Below are 27,459 nucleotides of genomic sequence, written 5' to 3' on the forward strand. Positions count from 1 at the left end.
TGAAACAGAATAGTACAAGTAATCAAGATTTTTTGTATATGTTTTTTATAGGCAATGGAGTAATGGAAAAAAAAAACTTGTAGATGCCCTGGAGAATTTCAAGTAACCCATAGTTCTGGTCTCCCCATTAGAACATAAAATTAACTACAGCGAAACCTCTTTGAACAAACTAAACACTTTCACAGAAAATTGGTCTTTTATAGGGGTGGCCTTCTCATAGAGTGTAATGCAGAAAAAAAGGGTCAGTCTCAAAGGGTCAGTCTTCTAGAGGGGATTCATTGTATTTAAAATGTATCTGCATTTTCCTGCCAACGACTCTACCATAAGCTTTATCTACCGCTCTGTTGTTGTGTAGCAGAAAAACTGCAAAACAGTCAAATTGACAGAAATTATGTGTCATTTTTTCCATAAAAGAGTAACAGATGCCATGACAGAATCCTAACACAAGTTAGTGGCACCATTGGTGTCCATTACATGACAAATTGATGACAAATTTGTAAAATGTTATGACAAAAAGAAGCACAACACCTACTACAATATTGACTAGCAATCTATTGTGATAGATAGCCAACACCTACCAAAGTTTAAATACTATTTTCTCAAATCTAGAGAATACAACTTAAATAAAACATTTATAAATATGGACATCCTGGATGGATGGAAGCATGGATTAAATGGATTAAAGCAATGGATTAAAGCAATGACCCATAAGAGGATTGGTATCTACTGCTTTCAATAAGGTAGTATATTGGAAATTTGTATTATTTTTTATCATACAAATAATAACATTAATCTGCCGCAGACGGAATACCCCTTTAATAACAGCCTCTATCTCATTAAATAACATATACATAAGGGCTAAATATAGCCTAAAATTGATTAAGTCACAAACATCATTGTAAAAGTCAGCTATGTATTAAATAAAGAGTGGATTAACAAAGACCAAATGAGTTAAAGGGGTTGGCCACTTTTTCTTATGTTTTGAAATGTGTGTGTAAGTGTTGGGGGCAGGGTATCAGGCAATTTACCAATACACTGTACATTTATTAAAAATTCTGCATTACTTTCTTGATATGTAAAGTAAAGCCTCCTGGTTGGAAATATCTTTAACTTCATCAACTTACATTTGTCTCCATAAAATACACTGAGATTGATGGTAATCTCTAAATGGCCATGACCAACCTACCTTCCAGGATTCTATTCATAAATACAAGCTGGAAGGTTTTGTATGGTACAGTTAGATATCACATGACCCTCTTTTATGACTCTTATTTTATGGTCAGGAATGGCAGCTGACGGAGTAAAAGACTTTTCTACACAAGGGGAATTTACATTACATTTTAAGAAAGCAGTACAGAAGTATTAATTGATGTACTGTACATTGTTAAATGACCTAGTAACCTGCACACATTACAAAAAGCGTAGGGCAAATTGTATAACCCCCTTTAATGAACATGCTAGATACACTGTGGCACTGCAAAAAAAACTTAAAGTAGCAGAATGTCCATTTTTCTGAACCAACAGAGGATCCGATGGTAGACATTAAAGAGTGTCTTATAGGAAGTCTTCCGTTTCTGTTTAACCTAACTCTTTTGAAGGCTCCACGATAAACTGAAGGTTCCTGCAGTTTGCCCTCATTTATTTAAGATGGAAAAAAATAACAAATAACATAGATGGAAAGAAGACAGAAGAAAGAGACTTGTCTTCTTAATATTTTCTGTCATATATTGCAGGTCATAGCAGGCCCATTTGAACAGAATTGTTTCTGAGCATCTTTGTTGAACTCCAGTCTCAAACTGCAGCGCTGTGCATGTGTTATTTCCAGTCAGTCATTTAAATGTAGCCCAGTATGTGTGAAAATCTAAGATACTATCAATAACTGAACTGTAATGGATTCTTTTACACCTGATTCACAAAACTATTAAAGTTCAACAGAGATTAAATCATAGTTTAAAAAGTCTTCTGCTCCTTCTGCGGCATATAAATTGTTTTTCTTGTTGCTCAGCTGACAGACAGGAAAATAAATATGACCTGGTAATCCTCTTTCAAAATGGACTGATTTGAATGAAATTGTTTGACTTGAAAGATCAGGGAAAGACAGTGCCTGAATATTTTAAAGTGGTAAAATTTTACTTTACAGTCATCCATCCATGCAGCACTCTAAGGTTTTGCTCAGACATTGTTCACTCTACCATTCCATGCTATAAGACTCAGTTAAGGAGAAGGAAGCAAAGTATAAGGACTATTTCACACAATTTTTTTTTAGTCATGTATTTAAGTGCCGTCTTTGGCCGTATATACATGATGTTTTTAACCGCATGTGCTCGTGGACAGTGGATAACGAATGATGTTACTAGCTTTCTCAATCATAAAATCCTTAGATAATACACATATATACAGCAGCATACAATACACAACCGTATGCAACACATATTTTGAACATTCTCATAGACTGCTATAGGGCTTGTGGAATACAGGAGAAAATAGGACATGCTCTATATTTTTTTTCGCCTCGCTCATGGTATGATACAGTCATGTAAATGGATGACCATATTGCCCATTGTTGTGAATGTGGCAAGCCAACTTTTGAGATGAAATGAATTAAGAAGAATTTTTTAAGAATTGGTGAGTGCCAACTTTTCTCCTCCTATTTTTGGCCAATCATTTAAAGGAAACCTACCATTTAGAATGGTAGGGGTAAGCTGTAAGTACTTACTTTCGTTAGTGTTATAAACCGCGGTATCGCGGTTTTAACACTTTTTAAACTTTAGAGCAGAAGGGGCTTCACCGCTATTTCCTATGCAGGCGCTCGCACGCAGCGCCGAAGCCTCTTCTGCTCTAAAGTTTAAAAAGTGTTAAAACCGCAATACCGCGGTTTATAACACTAACGAAAGTAAGTACCGGCACCAGCTCACCCTGAGCTGGAGCTCTGTACTTACAGCTTACCCCTACCACTCTAAATGGTAGGTTTCCTTTAACTGTTTCTGGCCTATTCTCATAAGTTTGAGCACCACCACACTAAATGTAAATCTTGTCACTTCTCCCAAAAGAAAGGCTTTATACACTCATATTGTGTATATATCCTGTGAATAAGGACTATCAATAGTGCCCCTTCATGGAGATAGACTACGCTATATCCATACATGACAGGTGTCAGTTGTATTTTACAGCATACACCTTCCACTAACTTCTAACTGCAGTTAACCTGTTAGGTGCCATCGGGTTGACCGTGGTAACTAAGCAGTGCTAAAAGATGGACACTGTCATAGTGGCAAAGCTCCCCCCATTTATGATGTCAACCAAGGGTGCCTAGCACTTGCCATGACAGCTGTGAACCTGAGGAGATCCATTCACAAAATACTGCAATATAGTTGTACTGCAGAATATTGTATAACTGATCACACCTTACTTGAATCCTTGGGGGGCTGAAATCATTGTAAAAAATAAAGCATTTTAAAAAATATGGAAATAAAATAATCAAATTAAGTTATGAACATGTTTGGTCTATATATGTGTATATAGATAAATTCTATCCTAACCAAGAAATAACATGAAAACAAAAGTTTACTAAGCAAAGTTTCATCACCCCATATATTTGCCAGGTTGACAAATCAGGTGACACCATTTACAGCTTAAAGTGAAACCTCACTGCCCTCCATAGCTGCAAAGCATAGTATGTTAACAGTGCTGTTATAGCTACAGGGGCATGTACCAGGAAAGATGTCCTCATCAGAGAGGCCATAGAGTAGATCATCACCAAATAAGACTCAAGAGCAACTGATATTGGTGTACACCAGCAAGATTTGTTCTACCCTCGAAGCTCTATAGTAGTTCTATGTAAATGCATGATATGTCTAGCAATAAATGGGGAAGGTAATATCTTTTAAAGGAAATCCACCCTCCAAATCATACATAATAAACCATGGACACTTACTCATTGGCACAGGCACTGTGACTGTGGTAATCTTCTCATATGTGTTATCTATGGTCACCTTCCTTCTAAATCATCAATAACTAAAATGATTTTAATGAGCCTGCGGGACAGCCCTAGCCATTCTGTGATTTGGCATTCCAGACTCTTACACTGTCTTACCCTTAACCCCTGCTCCCTCAGTGCTTGCGCGTTGAGTAGTTCCTGCTTGATTGTAAAATTCCTTTAAGGGCCACTCTGATTGCCTCAATGTAATGTAATTGCAAGCATTGAGGCAGCCTAAAGCATTCAGTGAATACACCCCCAAACATGGGAGCAGACTTGGTGTCTCAAAAAATTGAGGGTGATTCATTTCCATGTAGCTGTTTGAATACTACAGTACAGAAGCTCAGACATGGCTCTGCCAAGTTTTAATCCTGAGGCTAATGAAAAAGACATGAAATAAAATGGGAAGTAAGGAAAGTGGGCACTTGAAAGTAACTAATGTACCTGTATATAGATTGGACCCTATAGTTACCCCAGCTATGTTATAGTTATCACATATTGAAGTTTCTCCAAAGACAAAGTGAACAGGGCTGGCAAAAAGTTACACTATATATTTTCCTAAAACATTATACATCAATCTGCTGAGCATCTCCTGTTCTATATTCAAGTTTGCTGTAATCCACAAATGTGGCACTGTATAGTGAAGGAAGCATCCATGTATTACTCTCAAGAATAAATACATTTTAAGGCTGGTTTACTGTTACTAAGCCAATTACAGTGGCTACATGAGTATAGATTTATTATTCATTAAGTTTCAACGTATGACACTGCTTAGGTAGCTGGGATCCTTGTCACCTTCTGTGGTTATACTTAGATATCATTTTTTACAGCGTTGTCAAAGTTCCAATATTATACTTCTGGTGACAGTTTTTCCCCTACTCAGTCATCAGGTAGAAAAAATGAAGGAAAGAAAATGAAATAATAATTTTGTATTGCTACTTTTTGAGCTTAAAATTCATGAATTTTAAAAAGCTATTTTGACATTTGTTCTTTTCCCTACCTAATTCCATCAACTTGGAATTTAGAGTTATTTTCAGGGAAAGAGAAAGTGTTTCATTAAAGAGAAAAGTCCACTATACTTAAGGCTTAATTATTGTGTTAAAATGGGACTGTCATTTCGGAAGATCTGAATAATCAGTGTTGGTCAAAAAAATTCAATAATAGACATTTAAAGAAAAGGAAATCCATTTGTATAAAGATGTTTATATAAAAAAATAGGTTACCTCAAGATTCCTTTTCTAATATTAAATACTAATCTACTGAGTACCCTCTTTCTTTCCCGAAGTCACTTTTAAAACACCAAACCTTTAAACAAATTTTACAGAGACTCTGTTCATCAATTCCTTCTCCGCTATTTACATACAAAGCTATTTACACACATTCAATTGTAATGGTTTGTTATATTCATTTATGTAAAGTTTGCCTGAAAAGAGCTGACCATTTAATTCTAGAGTCCATTAAGATGGTCATAACTTTACATTTATTAATGATATTATTATGATTATTAACCAACATTGTTATTTCACTGTCCTCTATTGTGGGTCCTGTTTAATTTTTCCACTATTTGTACTCTTTAGTGGAAGATATAAATACAATGGTGGACAACTTTGTACAGCACCATGGGGATAAAAACTTTACCAGCTATCTTGTAGTGATTTATCACACTTTACAGTTTTGTTTTAAACATATGTGTCATGTTCATATTTGGACATGTTTGAATGCAGTGGTATACTAGTAGATGCTCACTTGTGTGGATTTTTTGTGCTTAGGCTTTTTTTGACAAGTTTTTTTTCATGTATCTTTTATCTCTTTATCTTAGAGAATCCTATAGAGGATGGAAAAAGGCAGGTAAAACTCTTTGCATAGAGCAGGATGCTTGTAAGTTCTTTTGTTGGCATTACTGGCTGGGAGTTAGGTGATAGGTAAAACCATTGTTGGTTTTGTTCACTCAATTCCTAGTTAGCTCATTGACCAAGTAGAAGGCCCCCTAAGACTTGTATTTACTGCTATTTATTGGTTAGTCTTTGTGTAGAAACTGTCTAATCTGGACTTTAAATGCCTTTCATCTGTTGTGTTTTCTGACTATCCCTTGCATTTATTATTGTGTACCATACTACAATACTATTGTAACTACAATTTGTTATATTTTCTGAGATTTTGTCTCCCAGTTGTGATCCACTCTTCCGGGTTTTGCTTATTTGCTAACTGCTTATTCATCTGCCCTTTTCTTTATATTTAACAGTGAAGGGAATGTCGACCAGTTGAGGCTGATACTATTATCTATAACAACACTCTGATAAATGTCATGAGTCATGTTGTTTGCTAGTCTGTACATTGGTGTATTCATTTTTCTAGAAGCCTTGATTGATTTCCACCACAGTCATCTGTTTCTTGCAAACTCTGCCATGGTTTACTGTTAATTTGCAGTGATTGACAGAATCTTACCTCATTCACATTTTTTTCCTGTCTGAAATCAGAGAACTGATCCAATCATCTAATGGACCAGGGTTCTATCTCATATAAGGTTTTGTGGACTAGAATTCTTTGTACACTGTAGTCTTGTACTGTGTACAAGCTAGCTAGCTGTGTTTTGTGTTATCTTTGATGCTTTGCTTGTATCCCTAACTATCAGTTTAAATAACAAAAATTTCACAAAAGCTCAAACCTTAACTTATTATGTAAAAGAAAAAAACATTCGATAAGGGGGGGGGGGGGGCGGCGCAGGGGAACACAGGTGAGAAAGTCCAAAACACCTAAAGATTCAACAGAAGAAAAAGGTATATTGTTCACCGCATCAACGTCCTTGCCCGCTCTCTATTAGCGCACATCAAGCGCCGAGAGTAAAGTTAGATTACACAGTACCTTTCTTGATGGAAAAAGGTGTGCTCATATTCCACGCTCTCACTCAGCTTTCCTCCGGTCTTGCTGGCCGAAAACTCTGGATCGTTGTTTGTTACCGGTGCGTGGGTAAAATCCTCCGATTGGGAGCTGCTTCCACCGTGTGGTGTGTTCCACAAATTTCGCAGTCACTCCGGTTCACTCGTCAGAAGGAAGAGAAGATAACACGCGATAGTGCAGACAACTTTTTGCCTGCACTCGGAGTCGGGCGAGGAAAACCGAACGTGCATTTTTAAATTACTAAAGGCCTTATTTTAACTTTTGTTTGTGAGTATATTGAATAAATGTTTCAACTTAATTACCCGTGGAATACGAGCACACCTTTTTCGATCAAGAAAGGTACTGTGTAATCTAACTTTACTCTCGGCGCTTGATGTGCGCTAATAGAGAGCGGGCAAGGACTTTGATGCGGTGAACAATATACCTTTTTCTTCTAACTATCAGTTTGCCTAGCAATTTTTGTATGGCTTTTTCCTTGTGGTTCTGACCTATATTTGGTGACTATCCATCTCTGTTTGTATTGAACAAGTGAGGAAGAAGTTTAGTCTTAGGGCACACTGTATTTGTCAATAACAAATTAACTTTAGGAAACACATTTAGATTACCTATAATGTCTTCAGCAAGTAAATTCATCAAAAATCTCCCCAAGAAATAATGTGAACAATAGTGAACAGACCATGTGTCTGTTTTCATAAATGTATCCTAATAGGTGGTTTTGTGTCAATGAATGTGTGAAAAGACTATAGGGATACAAATAACAGTCTACATGTAAGTGAATTGAGTGAAGGCATACCTTAATTCAGTGCTGGATTACCTTAATATAGTAAATTAAACAATTACATCCAGAGTTGGCCTCCTGTGATTTCTTTGATGGCAGGATTAACATGCGGATTTAAGGGGACAAAGATTTTTTCTCTGCTGTGTAGGTCAAGTGAGAAGTAGTTGCACAGTGACTATAGTCTGTTGTGGGATTAGCCATAATTAGAAGATGGAGAGTGGCAGCTCGCTAATCAGCACTGAGTTCTCACACACTTCAGCTATGGTGAAGAGCTCTGTGCAATGCTCGCTGCAGTAGCAGCTGGTGCCTTGAAAATTGAATAAACACACAATAAAAGAAGGTTATGGCTTTCTAATAGGTTAGTAATGTTGCTAGAATGTTTAATTCCTTACATGGTGTACAATGGAAGTTGTGACGAATTATGCGATTTTTTCACTTTTTGCAAAGCACTTTCTTGTTACTCAGTGTGTTTTAAAAGTTTATACTGTACATGTAGTATACAGTACGTATATTTGAAATTAAATTCCACCAATTCCTGATACCTGTCTTCCCTAACCTCTAATACTGGCCATGCAACTAAGGTATATTTTCCCATATGCACATAAAGGGGGATATTTATCATATGATAGCCCAGCTGCTGCATTTTTGAACCCTGCCTCTTGATGCATCAGGCAGGGTGGCCAGCCGCCCTCCGCGCTGCTGGCCGCGCCCCTGTTCATGCCCCACTCGTGTGAAGAATGGGATTGGGGCAAATTATCCAAGTGCTAGCAATAAGCAAGCATTTGCGATTATCTGAGGTCCTCTACACCACTGACGAGGCACAGAGGCCCTGAAAAATATGCATGAAAATGTGAATGGCCAAAGTCAGTGGCTGGCACTGTTCTACTACTGAAGATTTAAGTGGAAATTTATCTGGGACAGCTTTAACTTGATTTAAATTGATTCAGTTTTTTTCCCTTTAGTTTAAAAATACTTACAAATGAATTTGGACATGGTTAAATATGATTCTAATATTTAATGTCTGAGGTTGTGAACAAACTACGTTATTAAGGGGATAAGCTCTAATCAATGTCAGTAGAAAACACCAAAAATTGCACTTAATCTCTTTTAACATGTTCTACTACAGTATATGAACTTCTGCAATCAGCATTCCCAATCAAATGGCAGGACTAGAGATGAGTGAATCGATTGTTTGAGATACCAAACAAAACTTTCTCAATGTTTATGATTCTGAAAATCTGACATTTTTGAGATTTCTTCTAAGTTAAATGGCAGATGCCATCTGAGGCTAGAGTGGAAGGATCACATGATCTCAGGCACTGGTCGGGGGGTCTTCCCCAAAATAACTTGCAGGTATCTTTTAGATAAAACCAGATTCACTGACACTGTAGAAAATCTTTTGCAGCCATTTTATAATATGATCACAGGGGAACAAGGACTGTTGCAACATGCAGCTGAATTCAACTAGCTTACCTACCTAGACAGAGTAGGAAGGGATATGTAATTTTGAAAGAAAATAAAATTGTTAAAAGCAATGACTGTTTTTTTCTGTGAAATTTCTGCTGAAATTCTAGGGCAGTCTGTAAACTCATTGATTCTTCACTTAAACACTGGACAAACACTGGCAGGCATAAATCGCCAAAACAGGTTTATTTTTGGATCATATTTAAAATTTTATACATCTTAATAAAATGTCACATTGCCCTATGCCGTTAAACAAGCCTTTTGCTAGAATCAACTACCATGTGTTTACCCATATTCTAACACAATGTAATTACTTTAACATTATTAACACAGTGATGGCTTTAAAAATTTAGATGGTGGTTAAAAATAGTCTAGGACACCTTGGATAGGGCATACAAGCCATTGCAGGGTGACTGAAGCTTTACAATTGGGATCAGAATGATTTGGTTCAGATCTAAACAGGGGGCTGATACCAGATCCAGAACAAATCTCAGAAGTTTTACTCATCTCTAAACAAGACCATTCTAGTTGGCAGATTATAATTCTACTGCTTTTTAAACTGCAGAAAAATGTATAGCCTCATATAACTTTTCCTGTGATAACTGTTTTAGCAGGTTTACATCCTAAAGTGATAAAACCTTTAAGTTGTGCAGAAATCATTTGGGGATTTTAAGAAAATCTTGATGTAAAAGTATTATGAACTGGCTCACACCTCATAGTTTGCAAACCTTCACTGTTATAAATTGTATCTGAAAGTGGACACATGCCTCCCCCTCAAAGTCACTAGAAGTCACAGGACACAAGGAAATGTTAACATTGATACATGGTCTTAGTTTGGTAAAATAGTAACATAATATATTGGGTTCATTTCATTAAAAGTAAGATCAGTATATCACTATAGAATGGAGTGAATAACATCTGCTATGTCATTGGCATATATGTTATGACATATCTTCTTGAATATACAACCGGGAATTCTAAAATATTCATTGTCTATCCTCAGCTCAAATCAGGACAGAACAACTGCCAAGACAGTGACAGCGAAGGCCCAGGCAGAGAATCAAAACCTTCACAGAGAAGTGCTTCACGGGAGCGGCTAAGTGATGTAAGTATAGGCTCTCAACAAATCAAAGAAAGAAAGAATAGTTCTTATGGAGATAATATCATTATACTAGCAAAATGCATATTGTGCACAGGATATGTCATTTATGAACAACTGAGGCAGGTCCCATCTCTGCAAATTGTAGATCTGCAACATTCTGAAAATGAACAGAGAGGTGGCTTTTCAAGAAACAGCCAAGCTCTTACTGCCATAGGAGTAAATCAAAAGTGTATGACCACCTCACCATTCCTTCTGCACCAGTTAGAGGCCACCTCCCACCAAGCTAGGGAAGAGGAACATGAAGGAACCTCCGTTCTTGAGACAGATGACAAACCTAGAGGTCAAATAATGCAAGTGCTTATTTAAAACATGCATTTTAAATTTTCTATTATGTATTTGATCAATCAGATATCTCAATTTGAATTTAAATGGTCAATATTGTTCACTATTACTGACTTATTATTAGACTTTATTATTTGTTTGATGTTTTCAATTACTACATCTTGATGACATGAGTCGATTGTTTTAGTAGATAATCTTAACACAACTATTTTAATATACAGTGGTATATATCTGACATAGATTCCCATTGTAAAATAATAAATATGTATTTATATAGTATAACATTTTTACATTGTAAATCTGATAATGAAGGTTAAAAAATGCTTGAAATAAAAGTACACCAAATCTGCTAAGCCTTCAAACTGATAAAATTGTCAAAAGCACTTTCTACATCATGGGGATATCTACAGAAAAGGAGCAGGGGACATTCCAGAATCTTCTAATGTATTATAAAATGTAACTCAGACAGATATCTGTCCAGATGAAATTCAGCGAGTGCCTACAGCATGGGTCTGAAAATAAAATTGGTTATGGAGAAATTTAGTGATTACCTGTTTCTTAAGCATGTCAGATTCCTTATTCTCACGGAAGAAATAACTTTCAGCTATTCTTTTTATTATCTCCTGCCATTGCTCTACATGGGAAGTTCGACTTGGCATGTTGACAGAGACTTGTTCTTCTTGCACTCTAATGAGATCCAAGCAGTAGAACGACACTTCACAAATGTGAGCAGATAACACAGGGACAGAAGCAAAGATGAACTCAGAGACTAATGTAATAAATAGGAATCCTAAATAGTATGTAGGCTTGTTGTTTTATTGTTTTTTATATTGTTTTTGAATTAACTGATCGAGTTTAAATAATCTCAGTACATTTTTTTTTCATTAAGCCTGGGATTTTTATTATTTCAGTTGCTGGTTTACAATAACATTTAAAAAAAAATTAAAAAAATTAATAAATATATTGGAGAAGTCTATACTCTCTAGCAGATTAGAAAAGTGGCATGAAAAGCATGCAAAAAGTCACAAATTGTAGCATACATACTAAAGGTTTTGACTTTTTATAAACCTGCATAGCATTTTAAAGAAAGAAAAATTGAGCAGAGCAAAACATGTATCAAGGCAGGCTGATGTTAATTTGGCCCAACAGAAAAGGCTCTTTGATACTCTTCACTCATTGCTAACACCAAAGGTGAAGCCACCTGTCACAGGCTTTGGGGCTGAAGATCTGGTTGTCTACTTTAAAGTTAAAAGGTATTGCATATGCCAGAAAATAATTTCTCCATTAACCCTCTTCCCTCCGATACTTCACACTCAATCTCTTTCTTTGAGCCAATCACAGAGGAAGATGTGCCCAAGCTCCTTTGCTCTGCTCGCCCCAATATCTACATCAGTGACGCCATCCTCTCACACCTCATACAGTCTATCTCCCCAGCAGTCAAGTCTCAACTGACTAAAATCTTCAACCTCTCTCTTATGGTGTACTCTATTGGTTTTCTCCTTATCTATCTTCTCATCTTCTTCTCACTGTGGGGGTTCCCCAGAGCACAGTACTAGGTAATCTTCTCTTTTTCCTCTATACGGCCCTATTGGGCAAACCATGAATAGATTTGGTTTCCAGTATCATCTTTATGCTCATGATGCCCAGCTATATACTTCTGCACTTCACATCACCACTGCATTACTTCAGAACAGTAGTGATTGTCTTTCTGTCATCTCTAACAATATGTCCTCTCTCTTCTTGAAACTTGGCCTTTCTAAGACTTTCTAGACTACTGGAACTTCCTGCTAATAGGTCTACTAATCACCCAACCTGGGCTCTTCGATCTGCCAGTGATGATAGATTAATCTCTACTTTAGTTCGAACCTCTCACACATGTCTCCAAAACATCTCCCGAGCTACTCCAGTTCTCTGGACTAAAACTCAACCTCCAAATTTTGCGCTTTTCTACCACCACGGTGAAACACTACATGGGGCTGCACCTGTAGATCAATGGCTGTGCATGGCTTCGTCCAACCTTCACTGGGTTTCCTCATCACAAGAAGATACTGCCCTAGGGTCCCTGGTAATCAGTTTCCCTTCACATATGGTAGTAGGCCTTTCCTGGACTGATACGTACCCTCACTAAGGCATCATAGGCTGGGACTCTCCTTGACACTAAAGTGTCTCTTAAGCCACCACAATCTAAGAGTCCACAGGCAGCCCTGCATTCACTAATCCTATGACCTTTACAACGAAATGAGTGGCCCATTCAGGGCCAGTATGGGACAGTATGGTACTGGAATGTCTCCCTGCTCTGATTCTTTTTCTTCACAACCCCAACAGTTGAGCATGCACTGCATGAAATCCCACCTGCTCTATTGTGACAAGAATTTGTCAGGTGAGCCAAGCTGATAGCTCTCCGTATATATCTACTTTCTATCCTCACTATGGCAGCGTGAGGTTGGTGAAGTAAAAGACCAGGTAAAACAGATATGCTGTTCAACGATTTATCAAGTTTACGTTTTTTATCAGAAAAAATAGTGGACAACACGTTTCAGCAACGTTTCCTTTTTCAGGTCCAAGATACAGCATTTTAACAGTAGATTATCAGCCTGGTCTTTGAATTGTATACAGTATACAGCTATGTATAACAGAGAAACATCTTGAAAGCCTCAGAATGTAAATGAGTTTCAATGTTAGATGAACGCTGATGTAGAAGGGGCTTTATTATATCAGTCAGCAGCTGGCAGTGGAGCGCTGTGTGGTGGTAAGTATGGAGTACCTCCTCTTGGTCCTATTTCTGGATAATCAAAACGATTGGTTGCCATGACAGCCTTGGGTCTTCTTCAGACCAAGGCTGTCTGGTTTTTGCAGTTTCGTTACAATGAGCCAGTGGCTCATTGTAATGTATACTGTGCAAAAAGGGCATGTACTGCAATACTGGAGAGGTGCAGTATATTGTAGGAACGATCAGACCATCCAGGTTCAATGTACCCTAGAAGGTCTAAAATAATAGTAAAAAAAGGTAATAAAAGTTTCAAAAAAGTACCAAAAATAATGAAAAAATGAAAAACCTAGTTCAAAACCCCTTTCCCTAGAACTGATATAAAACATAATAAACAGTAAAAGTCACAGACCCAATAGGTATCACCGCATCTCAAAATGCCCTATCTATCAAAATATAAAAACGGTTATTACCGGCTGTGAACCACATCACAGAAAATAGCACCCAAATGTCCTAAACGCGACTCTTATACCATTTTACATCACATAAAAAATAGAATAAAAAGTGATCAAAATGTCGACCAAACCTCAAAATGGCAACAATGAAATTGTAGGCTCATTTAGCAAAAAACGACACCTAACACAGCTTCATACACTGAAGTATGAAAAAGTTATTAGCGCCAGAAAATGGCAAAAACATTTTTTTCTTTTTCGTACACATTCATTTAATTTTTGAAAATGTATTACACAATAAAACCTAAATTTGGTATCACCATGATTGTACTGAAACAACGAATAAAGCGCAGGTGTTATTTGGATTGCACAGTGAAAACTGAGCCCACAAAAAAGCGCTTTTTAAACATTATTTCCACATTTGGAATTTTTTTCCAGCTTCCCAGTACATGGCACAGAATAATAAATAATTCCACAGAGAAGTAAAACATATCTCTGTACACGGGAAAATGAAAAAGTTATGGATTTTTGAATGTTGAGAGCGACTGCGTCCTTAATGGGTTAAGGCTGGCACACAAGGCACCGGCCATAATATATATAAAACAATATAACCCATATTGTTTTCCATATTCATAGCCCATGCAAGTATCATGGGCTATGAGTGGAGGGCGAGGCCTGCCGGTAGTTGGCCGGCGTGGGGAGTTACTCTCGCTGCACCTGTGCACTTGCTGCAGCCAGCAACTTTTCACATGTAATAAGTCGCTGGCTACGTTTATTACTACTGCAGGCAGGGCCTGGCATAGAGATGAACGCTGCACAGGGCCTTGCCCGATACATCAGGACACTGGAGCCTCTTGACGTATCACGCTGTGAAATTGCAGCGGCAGGGCTATTATACGTCGGAGCTCAATAAATATCACCCCTTATGTTTAATTGGAGAAACTGCTCACACTGGGGCTTCATTCACATAGAATTTTGTTCCCTTGTTCTCCTAGATCAGGGCCATAATGACATGGTAGCAGCCATAGCAGCTGGGTAATGGTGGCCCCTTGCAGACTGCTACGGGGCCCAGTCTCTCCTAGTTTTGCCATTGAATCAGGCATCATTTAATTTGATTCCATTATTAAATTATCAGTGCAAAAATTCTATCTATTTGTTTACAGGGAGAACAAACATGTAAACCAATGAATATGTCATAAATAGTAATTAGTGAATCCGAACTGCGAAGTTCAGGTCTGTTCCAAATTTAGCGGGTTTGACACACACACAGACCCGCAGGCCAAACAAGCACTGCTGTTCAAGATCCAGGTCCCAGTTGGTGAAAAAGCACCAGCTAAGCAGCCAATTAAGAAGCTTGCGGGCCCTTAACAACCACAGGCATGTCCTCTGTAGGCATGTCTGTGGTTGGCCGGGCTGACCATTTGACACTGCAGTATAAGAACAGTGTCACATGTCGAGATGCCATTACACACAGGAGACAGAGCTAGGGAGAGGTTGCTTCTCTTAATAGGGTCAGTCAAATAGGCAGGAACTTTTCATAAAACAGGAATTGCCTTTTTCATGGCATTTAGATAATAGGAGGTGAAAATATGAAACAATTGACATTTTGCTGCTCATAGGCTGCTATAGTGGAGGGATATTCTAACTGCTTACATAGAATTATACAGCAATACTTGGAAAGACCAGATAGGAATATTACTATTATTATTAGATTTGTGGCACAGCACCTTTTCAATAATAACATTATTAGTCTATATGTGTGACTGGAATTACATTACACAATGATAAAGGAATTGGGTCCCTCCAGAGCAACTGTACCAACTTTTATTTGGAGTAAGCAGCAAAATTCCTGTTCATAGGAAGATCTTGAAGGTTCTGTCTATGTATTGTTTTTAGTTTCAAAAACATCATAATGGTGCTGCATTAATACCTTAATTGTAAAGGTGCTGCTGTCAGTGAATAGCACTCACTAATGCATACATTGGTAAGGTACTACTGTCAGTCAATAATGTGCCTAATACTAAGATTGTAAAGCTGCTTCTGTCAGTGAATTATGCTTACTAATACCAAGATTCTAAAAATGATCCTAACAGTAAATAGCGTGCACTAATACCTAGATTTCAAACCATTCACTCTCTTCGCCGTACATGTACACAGAGAGGTGCAGGTGCTGTAACACACACCACTAACACCGTTAGCATCGATTGTGGGTATTAACCCTTTCGATGCCGTCAACACCGTGATCAAGAGGTTGCACAGTCATCAAAATGGTAGCAGTGAAAATGTCAGCTCATTTTGCAAAAAATTACACCAATTACAGCTTTGTACATCATAATATGAAAAAGTTATTACCGTCAGAACATGGCAAAAAAAATTTTTTCTTACACATTTGTTTCATTTTTGAAAATGTATTAAAAGACAACAAAACCTATATAAATTTGCTATCGCCATGATCGTACAGAGCCAAAGAATAAAGCAGAGGTTTTATTTGGAGCGCAGTGAAAGTCGTAAAAACTGAGTCCACATGTAAGTGTGTTTTTTTGCCAAGTTCACCACATTTGGAATTTTTTTCCAGTTTCTCAGTAGATGGCATGGAATAATAACTAACATCACTGAGAAGTAAAATTTGTTCTGCAGAAAATAAGCCCTCACACAGCTGTGTCCACAGAAAAATAAAAAAGTTATGGAATTCTGAAGATGGAGACCGAGAAATGAGCGAAAAAAACTCTGTGTCCCTAAGGGGTTAAAGCTGCTCCTGTCAATGAATAGCATGTACAAGTACCTAGATCATAAAGCTGCGGCTGTCAGTGAATAGCGTACATTATTATTTTTATCCAATACATATCACCCATATGAATATGCACGGTATGTAACTTCTGTAAGTACCAAAAATAACTCTACATCATGCCATTCTATGGTCATACCTTCTTGGAATTTCAAAATATATTTGCAACTTACCTTACCCATGCACAGGGGTTTGTTTCTACTTAGTCTGATAATATCAGTATTTATTGGAGGGCAAACCCTTTAGGCTGGATTCACACTGCCGTTTCCCGCCGTACCGTAGCACGGCAGGAACATGGCAGTGCGAGCGGAGAGGAGGAGGCGGTGAGTGCTGCTCACCCCCGCCCCTCTCCATAGGGATATTTGGTGCACGGCTCCATATGCCGTGAGAAGACATGTCCTATCTTTTCACGGGGTATGGAGCAGTACGTGCCACACGTCACCCGTATATACACCCCCCATACGACAGTGGGAATGTAGCCTAACTGGTAATAGTTGTCAGTATATTTCTAAAGATGAATGCTCTAGGATTGTTATTTTATTAGGGAATACAATTATTAAAACAAACATGTCAGGTGAGCTAACAGGTCCTGTATAAAAGAGCTGGCAAGGGATTTCAATATACGATCACCCCTGAATGATTCTAAGAAGACTGCACTCCAATATGATATCAGATATTGAAATCACTGGTGAGAATTGTACATATTTGCCCTTTTCATCATTACAGGCGGTCCCCTACTTAAGGACACCCGACTTACAGACAACTCATAGTTACAGACAGACTCCTCTGACCTCTGGTGAAGCTCTCTGAATGCTTTACTATAGTCCCAGATTGCAATGATCAGCTGTAAGGTGTCTGTAATGAAGCTTTATTGACAATCCTTGGTCCCATTACAGCAAAAAATGTTTAAACTGCAATTGTCACTGGGGACAAAATTTTATGGGTCTGGATCTACAATTATAAAATATACAGTTTCGACTTACATACAAATTCAACTTAAGAACAAACCTCCGGACCCTATCTTGCACGTAACCCGGGGACTACCTGTACTTAGATTCAGATACACCGGTATGTTACCTTAAAGTAAAAAAGTATTTTCATGTTACAGAAGAAATAAACTATACCAGACTTATTCTCATACAGTAACTATGAACCAGAACCCTATGAATGTTCAAAACCCCTACATGTATTGCTAATATTAGCTCTCCTTTTAAATGGCACATTGTATACATTATATTTAACTTGTAAAAAAATCCATGTGTATTTCATGCTCCTTTCTTTTTGAGTTACTTTTTGCTCTTTTTTGCCTGCCACAAGAAAAGCTTCATTCCAATAGCTTCAATACCAAACACTATATTGACATACACACCCATGACATCATATTAAGATATTACATTTCACAATTGTCATCAGTTATTCAAACTACTGGGTAGTGCTTCCACGTTTCTGTCTACAGATACATGATTGTATGCTTCCAGGACTAAAAGAAATTTTAAGTTCATGCAGTCTCAATATCACTGAGATAGAAAGTAGCATTTTATACTATATGTATGTATATGTGCCAATTAAAGTACACATGCTGTGTATCAAGATCAAGTAAGTATTTAATGTTGGCTGTGTGAAGATTTAGAGGTGTAGTTTTATTAAGTCTATTGAGGCAGTCCCATTTATTATAAATGGGTTTACAGATTCAAAACCTAATAGAAACATAAGAGCAGAGACATTTTTGTTTAGAAACGTGCTAGTGGCTCGCTCCAATGGCACCAGTATACTACCCTATGATTTTCCATTGAGAAGTCCTGATTCAACCTAAGTTTTGGGGTCCATCAATTTGACTCAAGGGGAAGAGGCCTAGGACATACCAAGGGGCAGACCTGTAATGTTCAATATAGAGGTTAAAATATCACACCGGGGTGGACCGGCCATGTAACCCACTGGGAAGGTTCCTGGTGGTCTGACTGGTCTGTGGCTGCCGGTCTCCATCACTCCCTTTTATCCTAAATTAATCTATTGTACCAGCGGCTCTAAGCTGTAGGTACAATTGATCACTACAAAGATACAGCACACTACACAGACACAGGACAGCACTTCTGGGGTACTAATCTCTCAACTTTTTAGGGGGAGAACTGTCTATATTAGCTGGGAAACTATTGTCTATTTGACTCCTTAATGACTACTATAAAAAGTGGATACAGCAGTTATTAAGGGGTTAAATAGACAGTTCTCCCACTAATAATAGAGACAGTGCCCCCTCTAACTAATAGTACCCACCCATAGTGTCCCCCAATAATAATTGAGTAAGTGTTCCTCAGTGAATATTATAAACTGTGTACTTCTTTTGACACAAAGCCTTTCTAAGGCTCTGTGTCAGCAGAAATGTGCAGAACATCAGGTCCTGCTGGTGCTGTACTTTGTTATCAGCTCCATTCTGGGTGTTTAACCCATTAGACACCGCAATCAAACATGGACCACAGTGTTTAAGCGGGTGCAGGAGAGCGTGCTCCCTCTGCCACCTAATAACACCCTATAGCTGTGATTACACAGTGCCGATGGTGTTGGGAAACAGCCCAAGATCCAGTGAAGGACCCTAGGGCTGCCTGTGATAAGTAGCTATTAGGCTGGGAACCCCATACATTACTGTAGAGGAAGATATATTGCACTGCACTACACCATGTTTCACACAGCACTACTGCACACCACTCTCCATTATAAGGCATTTTTTCTCAACATAACAACGGTGCAGGATGACTGCTGCAGATATTTATGTTTTGTATATATTACAATGTTACAATAGTTATAACCTTGTATGTAGGGAGCAGTATTATAGTAGTTATAACCTTGTATGTAGGGAGCAGTATTATAGTAGTTATAACCTTGTATGTAGGGAGCAGTATTATAGTAGTTATAACCTTGTATGTAGGGATCAGTATTATAGTAGTTATAACCTTGTATGTAGGGAGTAGTATTATATTAGTTATAACCTTGTATGTAGGGAGTAGAATTAAAGTAATTATATTCTTGTATGTAGGGAGCAGTATTATAGTAGTTATATTCTTGTATGTAGGGAGCACAATTATAGTAGTTATATTCTTGTATTTAGGGGCTGTATTATAGAAGTCATATTCTTATATATAGTGAAAATATTATAGTAGTTGTATTCTTGTACCTAGTGGGCAGTATTATAGTAGTTATCTTAACAAAAGAAGAAAGTCGGCAACAGCTCACCGACAGACGACAGTGAAGATCTAATGTGAACGTCCTCCAAAGCCGGGTGCACGGTAACCCCTTGAGCGCTGGTCCGGTATTCCAGAGCAAGTCAGGCTTGAAATTGAGGAACAGGAGAGAGGGCAGGGAAACCAGCACAAAGGAACTCCACAACTTCAGTTAAAACTTCATCCAAAAATGTATTCTTTGTTTAAAAAACACGCATATCCAAAGGGGAATACATAGATACAAAAAAAGAGACAAAAATAATAAGACAAAAGACAGCAGCGGTAACGCGTTTCGGACGTCTACATATCAGTCCTTAGTCATACCTGTCGGTGCTGTAACTCGCATGTGAATATGTAGTGTGTTGAGCCAGTCTTGGGATGCGAGTTTCCGGTGTGTGGTGGCAACGCCTACTGAAGGTGTTTGCAATGCTGTGGGAGTTGATTGTGTCAGGTGTGGAAATATCCAGAGACATAAGAGTAAGTAAGTGTAAACTAGTTAACAATGCAGTTAACACGTACAGATGTAAGATACCTAAATGTATGTCTAATAAAAATGCAATAGATCTTGTTTATAATGCTGTGGGAGTTGATTGTGTCAGGTGTGTAAATATCCAGAAACATAAGAGTAAGTGTAAACTAGTTAACAATGCAGTTAACACGTTTGATAAACTATACAGATGTAAGGAACCTAAATGTATGCCTAGTAAAAATACAATAGATCTTGTTTATAATGCTGTGGGAGTTGATTGTGTCATGTGTGGAAATATCCAGAGACATAAGAGTAGGTAAGTGTAAACTAGTTAACACTGCAGTTAACACGTGCGGTAAACTATACAGATGTAAGGAACCTAAATGTATGCCTAATAAAAATACAATAGATCTTGTTTATAATTCAAGCCTTTAGGAAAACGGGTTTCTAAATTTAAGATCCAGTATGCCTCTCTGGAAAGCAAAGCCTTCTTCCAGTCCCCTCCTCTGTTAGGACGTTTAACCTGTTCCATACCGGTAACCACCATGCCACTAGTGGAACCTCCATGTTTGTCTCTAAAGTGTTTTGAGATACCGTGTACTAGTAACGGTAGTCGGATTAGCTCCTGTGATGTGCTCACTTATGCGGTCCTTTAATTTACGGACTGTGCAGCCTACGTATTGTAACTGACATTTTGAGCAATATATTAAATATACTACATGAGTGGACTCACAGTTTATATAGGTTTTGATGTGATGGACAGTGTTCGAATGGATAGACATGAAGGAAGTACTCTTTATCATAAACTTACAGATGTTACAACGGGCACCCCCGCTTCGTAACCTGTTTCGTAACCAGGTGTTCCTAGGGTTACTGTCTGAAAAAGTCTTTGGGGATAATATATCTCCTGAAGTTCTGTCTTTTGTGGAAATGAACGAGACCCCATTGGTGAGTATTTTTTTGAGAATTGGATCGTGTTGTAATACAGGTAAATGTTTTTTGATGATGTTGGTAACAGCATAAAACTGTGTACTGTATTGAGTACTAAACGTTAAGTTGGACTCCTGACTGCGAGTTTTGAGAATTTTAGGTTGTAGATACGCAGAGCGTGGTTTCTTGTCAACTTTGCCTATAGCCCTTTTACAGGATTTAGTAGTGTAGCCTCTATCCTGGAGGCGGTGTGTGATAGTGGTGCATTCCTTTCATAATTACTGACTGTTGTGCATGCTCTTTTAGCTCGTATTTATTCCCATTGGGAATAATTATGAAAAGGAATGCACCACTAGGAGAGGAGAAGGAAAATAAGAGTGAGAAACAAAAGGAGCTAGGATGAGAGGGGGAAGGTTGTGTACACTAGTGGCCATGATCAAAATAAAAAAAAGAGAAGTGAAGTTTATTAGTTCACACTGGCACCCAGGGACAAAACTCCATGGAACTACGGAAATCAATCTGTGCGGACCAGATCATGGTATTTATCAATATTTGTAGATCTGTTAAATGCTCTGTGGCCCTCATCTTCATTATGTGGTGCAGTGCCTTAACCTGTGTGTCCTGGTAGGACACGTGGATGATTTCCATAGTCTGGGAGTAATTTGTTGCATATCAGAGAGGCAGTGTCTCTGAAACCCTTTTTTGATTGAGGAAATAGACCCTGGGAGCATGGAGAAAAAGGCAATTTCAGGGGCTGGAGATATGTTGTCTGACCAAAGTTTATTATATAGGTCAAACACCACATTTCACAGGTCTCCAACATGATCACCACATGTGCAGCATAGAGCCTTGTGCTCCATTACATCTCCAACATAGATCAGACACAGTGGGAAACATGTTATGTAACTTCATGGGGGTTCAGTACCATCTTAAATAAGCTTATTTCTTGGATTTGTGCTGAAATTGAGAGCTTATACCTCAGAACAGAGGCCTTATCCCAATCCTTTGGAGAAAATGTTTTATTTAATATCTTCTCCCAAGATGGTAAGAGACTCCTGTCTCCTAGCAGCCATCCATAGATGTACCATAATTCATTTCCCAATAAATCTGGGGTGCTATAAATTCAATGAGGAGTTCAAATCCATTACATGCAAGAACAAAAATGTACAAATAAGTACAAAAAACACAAAATCTCACTAAACTGCACAAGTGGAAGAAAGACCCTGTCTGTGAAGATTCACAATGATGGGTTTTCAAGTTGTATTTAAAGGTTTTATAGGTGGGGGACATTCTGGTAGAGAGTAACAGAGTATGTGGTATACACATGTGAATTACACCAATATGACATGGAAAGGGGAAAGGAACCATCTTATCTGTATCATTGTGTGGAAATGGAAGTGGTTAGTTATACATTTACATGATTACATAGAATCCATTCATACAAATGGCTGACCATGTAATACATAGATTTGCCAAGTGGTCATTAAAGAAACTTAATGTCAGTAATTTATTGTAGAAAACGGAGGGAAGTTTTTAGACGTGAAACCCCATTCTTTGATGATTTAAAGGACATTTGAATATATGTTGCCCTAACAACAAAACCTCTAAGCCTTATCCTCATGTTAAAATACACATGTAAAAATAAGAACGTGATTTTTCTGGCCCATCAATGGCATGGAAATGTCCTAAAATGGCCAGATATGCAATACACATTTCTGAAATGCGATGCAGCGTTCTAAGAATGACAGGCTGTACTTAGGGATGTTGATGGGCTTTCTGATGCCTATTTTTGTTTTCTAAGTCTGGGTTCTTAAATGCTTTGTTGCTTTATGTTAATTCCTCAGCAGTGCAATCAAATTCTTGTCGTAATTAAAGCTGTCAGTTGGAAGGCAAGCCAATCGCCGAGAAAACACAGCATAACAAATGAAGTGAAATGATTCTGCATGTAGCTATACGATGCTTCACCAGGCATGAAATTAAATAAGTAATTTGATGTTGACATCAGAAATTGAAATGATACCCACTGTTCCCTCGTTCACTCAGACCTGCATAAACAGAAGTCAGGACAAATATGTATAACAAAGCCCTTGTGCCACCCATCTCTCCCAAGCAATAACATATTTACATGTGGGAGATTTTACATTTCTAAGAAGAAAAGATGTTGACATTATTCCCCATTGTTCACCACAGACATTAATACGAACCAACAACCCCTGCTGATATTAAGAATGGATATTTAACAAAATAGTCTTTATTGTCTCTTAAATGGAATAAGGTAAAACATATATTCATAATGCAATAACAGTATTTCTTACTAAATTACTTCTATCTTTGTGGGAATATAATAATATTATTATATTTTTTTTAAGTCAAATTGTTATTCATTGCCCATTACTATTGCAATTACTGAATGTAGAATCATTTTAAATCAAGCAAGTTCCCATAACTCTGTGAATAACTTATTAACATCGATTAAAAAGACACTTTGACAAAAATATATATAATTATTGTCATCTTGAAATGAAGTACATTTTAATCCAAACTGTTATTATGTTCTAAAATAGAGTGGTAATTGGTGGAAGTATATTTTCAGTGCAAACTATTTGTAGACATACAGCCTAAATAATCACAAAAGACCATTGTGGGGAAGATCATAGTTCTGTTGGTTCTTAATCAAGGATATAGCTGTACCTAGTCTTTTGACCTTACATAGCACAAAAACTATTCGACAGCAATACAATCAGTATTAAAATGGCACATGGAAGGCGGTGACCATGTCACATGATTTATCTCAAGTAGTATTTTTTTTATGTAATAAATGAATAAATGTCCAGTTGGTGCATGAAGGCAATTTCCAAAACTAAGACTGGCACTGAACTGAATAAACAATAGGCACACAACCTTAGCTCCAGGTGATTGGAAAAAAGCTCTGATAGTCACAACAGTTATCCGTTACTTGACCAGAGGAGATTGAATAAGAATAAGAGTGGGGTGCAGTCAATTTCAATTCAGGCAGCAAGCTAAGTGCGTGTTCACACAGGTAATTACCATGAAATATGAAATCACAGACTGAGGATAACGATGATACAGATGGTGCATCTACACTGGAAATTAAATCATTTCTATTGGCAACTAAACTTGTTTTAGGAAATAACCATAAAAAACTAATAAATGAGCTAGTATTCATATCTATCTTCAGATACAGTTTCTGGTCACTAAATAGAGCACAGAGCCAACTGCTTCCAGTTAAGTGCTATGGGGCTCATTTACTAAGGGTCACACTGTGCACTTTAGTTGGACTGTTCCTGTTATTCATGGCTAAAATGGCTTGCACAGGTATTTAAGAAGTGTGTGCACTGCGATTGTGGTGCCCTTAATCCTTTTGTGGCGCAGCTGTGCTTGCTACCATGCGACACAAATTAGGGGGTGTGTACCACAAAAAAGAGGGTGAACTCTGTCGGACCTGAGCGGGGAAGCTACACATGATTTCAGGTTCACACTACATTATAGACGGACAAGGTACTTTCTGTGAATTTGAGTGACCGGGTAAGTACATGTGCCCTTATTGTTTATGCTGGATGCATGTCTGCTCAGTGCAGGTTTCTAGGTAGTAACTATTCACCAGTCAGACTTTGATAACATATTTTAAATTATTGCCCTACACCTTTGAACAGATTTCCAACAACAGAGGGAAACTGTAGATAAAGATATGTAAATTGTGACTACAATTGTGGACAGCTTATGAGATCTCTTTGATGTTTCCTCAGTCATGTTTTGCACCCTACATTACTTATAATACAAAAAGGCAGGCAGACCTGGGGGACATTTGTGTTATATCTGTTTGCTTTGGCTGTTTTTTGCCTGTCTTTTTTTTTGTCTGCTTCTCTGTTAATTTATCAATCTCACTTTCTTCTTACGTTAAATGTTTTTTTTTTCAGAAAAAAATGTTGTAAAAATGTCACAAACATTTGTCAAGTCACTTCTTTTAATTTTCAAATTTTTTCTTAAGTATGGTTTAATCTGGAGTTTTTTGCGCCCAAAAAAGTCACAAATTTGAGACAATGTGGTAATATCATTTGCGACATTTAGCAAATCTGGATTAGAAGATAAATGTGTCTTACTGAAGAAAAACAAATGTCCGGCGGACATTTCAAAATGTCCCAAAAAAGGTGCTAAAATTGCAATGCCGCAAAAAATGTCCCAAATGTCTCTTCCCGCCACAGTGGCTGGCAGTATGAAGTATTAATAGTTTTAATGAATTATCCTTCCTAAATAAGCTAAGGCTCAAAAGCTCGTACAGAACTATAGCAGCAACTAGAACTACTATAGGGTTGTGATGGATGGGCAAATAATCCAATTTTACATGTTATAAAGAACAGGCACTTGTAAGTATTTATTTTAGTCGACTTTGATCATTTGTTAGATAATATCGTACAGGCAACAAGATAAATGTGTGGAAATATAGTTTATATGGTTGGCTCACATTAAACAAGCTTTTTTACTGGAAATGTAAAACGGGCCAATATTATGATCCTATTGTCGATGATCAAATAGTGAGAAGTTTGGTAATTCTACAGTCTGCAGCTGCCTGATGTTTTAGTTCCCTGGCTGTGCCCACACGTTCCTCACATCTTAGACTACTAATTATGTTTACAACATGCCTCATTTTCCTCTGACCCCTGGGAATCAATTGGCAAGCAGGTCACACTCTGAAAAAGTCATCCAAGCCCTGTAGGATTTGCCTTTTTGAAGTTAGACTGTTCTTTTCTCCCTCATGCCACTTTGTGGCCACAATACATAGTAACTTGGGATCAGGGCAGTGAATGTCAGCAAGTCAGGGAGGCAGTTTGATGAGTGTCTGCTTAGTCTCAGTGCAGGGCGAAATGCCATCATTACCCAGCTGCCTGTCAAATAAATTGCCAATTACGGCCACGGCAGAAGCCTGGAATTCAGTACATAACACGCTGCCATCCCCAAACCGCTAAGAGATTTAAAGGAGGAGGGGAAGTTAGGGAAAGGGGAATTAAGCAATGCTTTCCTTGTTCCAGTAGCGAATGACAAGGACCAGCATGCTGGTGCTGTGATATGGTGATGAAATAATACGGAAAGTGGTGGTAATGAGCAGTATGGGTTGGAATGTGTTAAAAACACAACACTGATTTTCCACTTAGTTTTTATTTCTTTTTTTCTATTGCAGAGCTCAGCAGCTTCCAGCTTGGGAACAGGCTACTTTGTAAGTTCAACTTTATTCAATTTATCCGATGGGGCCAGGGCATGTCTAATGTGGAATTGCGTAAATGTATTCCTGTAATAGTTTATCATGTCATTAATGTAATTATTATACATGCACTTACAAAGTAAAATTTTGTACTTAGCATACCATCAAAAAGAATACACACTTTAAATGAAAATAGACATGTTTGAAATGAATTATATAATTTTTGTCAGACGCTTTCATTCTTGTACTCTGTGGTTATTGCTTATTACCAGACTCAACCTGTAGCATATTAGGCAGGTACATTAGTGAGTGACGCATTCACTTCAACAAATACAAAACAAAACATTTGTGCTATAATAGATGTAAGTCTTGTCCCACAACAGCCTATGTTTCCCAATAATGCTAGTCATTTGGAAAAAAAAGGTTAAAAGTTGATATTACTATGTAGTTGTACTTTTTAACACATAATTGGTTATATCAACCCCATAGTGCAGAGATTAACAGTTGAGAAAATGGGAAAGGTTCATAGGATTGAAACTAGATGGCAGTTTCCTACAAGCCCCATAATTCTGTACATATTTAGGAAGCCTCCTTCCACTTGGTCCCAAAACAAAGTTTTGGCAAAGCAAAGTGGTTTGCCAGCTCAAAATATTCATCAATGTCAGATTTTGTGTGTCAGCAAGAGGGGAGGTAACTTTTTCACGGCATCTAATAAATGTAAAACAGAAGTCCACAGCTCCATTATTGGTTTAGTGGCTGAGCCACATCAGCTTAGTGTCCCAATCAAATGAATATGGTCTGGAGTTATCTGGTCTGACTACTACACAGTACACATAGAAATCTATTTTACTGACTCACTAAAACAGCTTTTGCTGGCTGTTGGACACCCAGTCTGAAATTGGTTATGCAAATAGCCTAAATATTGAAGATGAGTAATTCATCAATAATTTTATTCCTTTAAAACAGGACAACTATCATTGCTGCAGATGCAAATGTCCTCCCTGTACCTCCCTAAATTACACCCCTTCTAAAATACCTAGATACACTGTATATATTTTTTATGTCTTTAGCAACAGTTTGATTGTGACAAAGCAATAAACACAAGCCCTGAAGTCCTTGATCTTTT

At 37.7% G+C, this 27,459-nt stretch overlaps 1 protein-coding gene across 9 annotated transcripts in view; it reads left to right on the top strand.

The window, feature by feature from the left end:
* Positions 1-27,459, top strand: part of AUTS2 (activator of transcription and developmental regulator AUTS2) — a 959,393-nt gene that overhangs the window by 382,198 nt on the left and 549,736 nt on the right. For all 9 annotated transcript variants that reach the window (XM_072136188.1, XM_072136190.1, XM_072136189.1 and 6 more), the window contains 2 exons: positions 10,120-10,221; positions 26,313-26,348. In XM_072136188.1, coding sequence (XP_071992289.1) covers positions 10,120-10,221; positions 26,313-26,348 — 138 coding nt within the window. The remainder of the gene's footprint in view (positions 1-10,119; positions 10,222-26,312; positions 26,349-27,459) is intronic.

The sequence above is a fragment of the Engystomops pustulosus genome, chromosome 2, assembly GCF_040894005.1.
Source record: "Engystomops pustulosus chromosome 2, aEngPut4.maternal, whole genome shotgun sequence".
Lineage (NCBI taxonomy): Eukaryota > Metazoa > Chordata > Amphibia > Anura > Leptodactylidae > Engystomops > Engystomops pustulosus.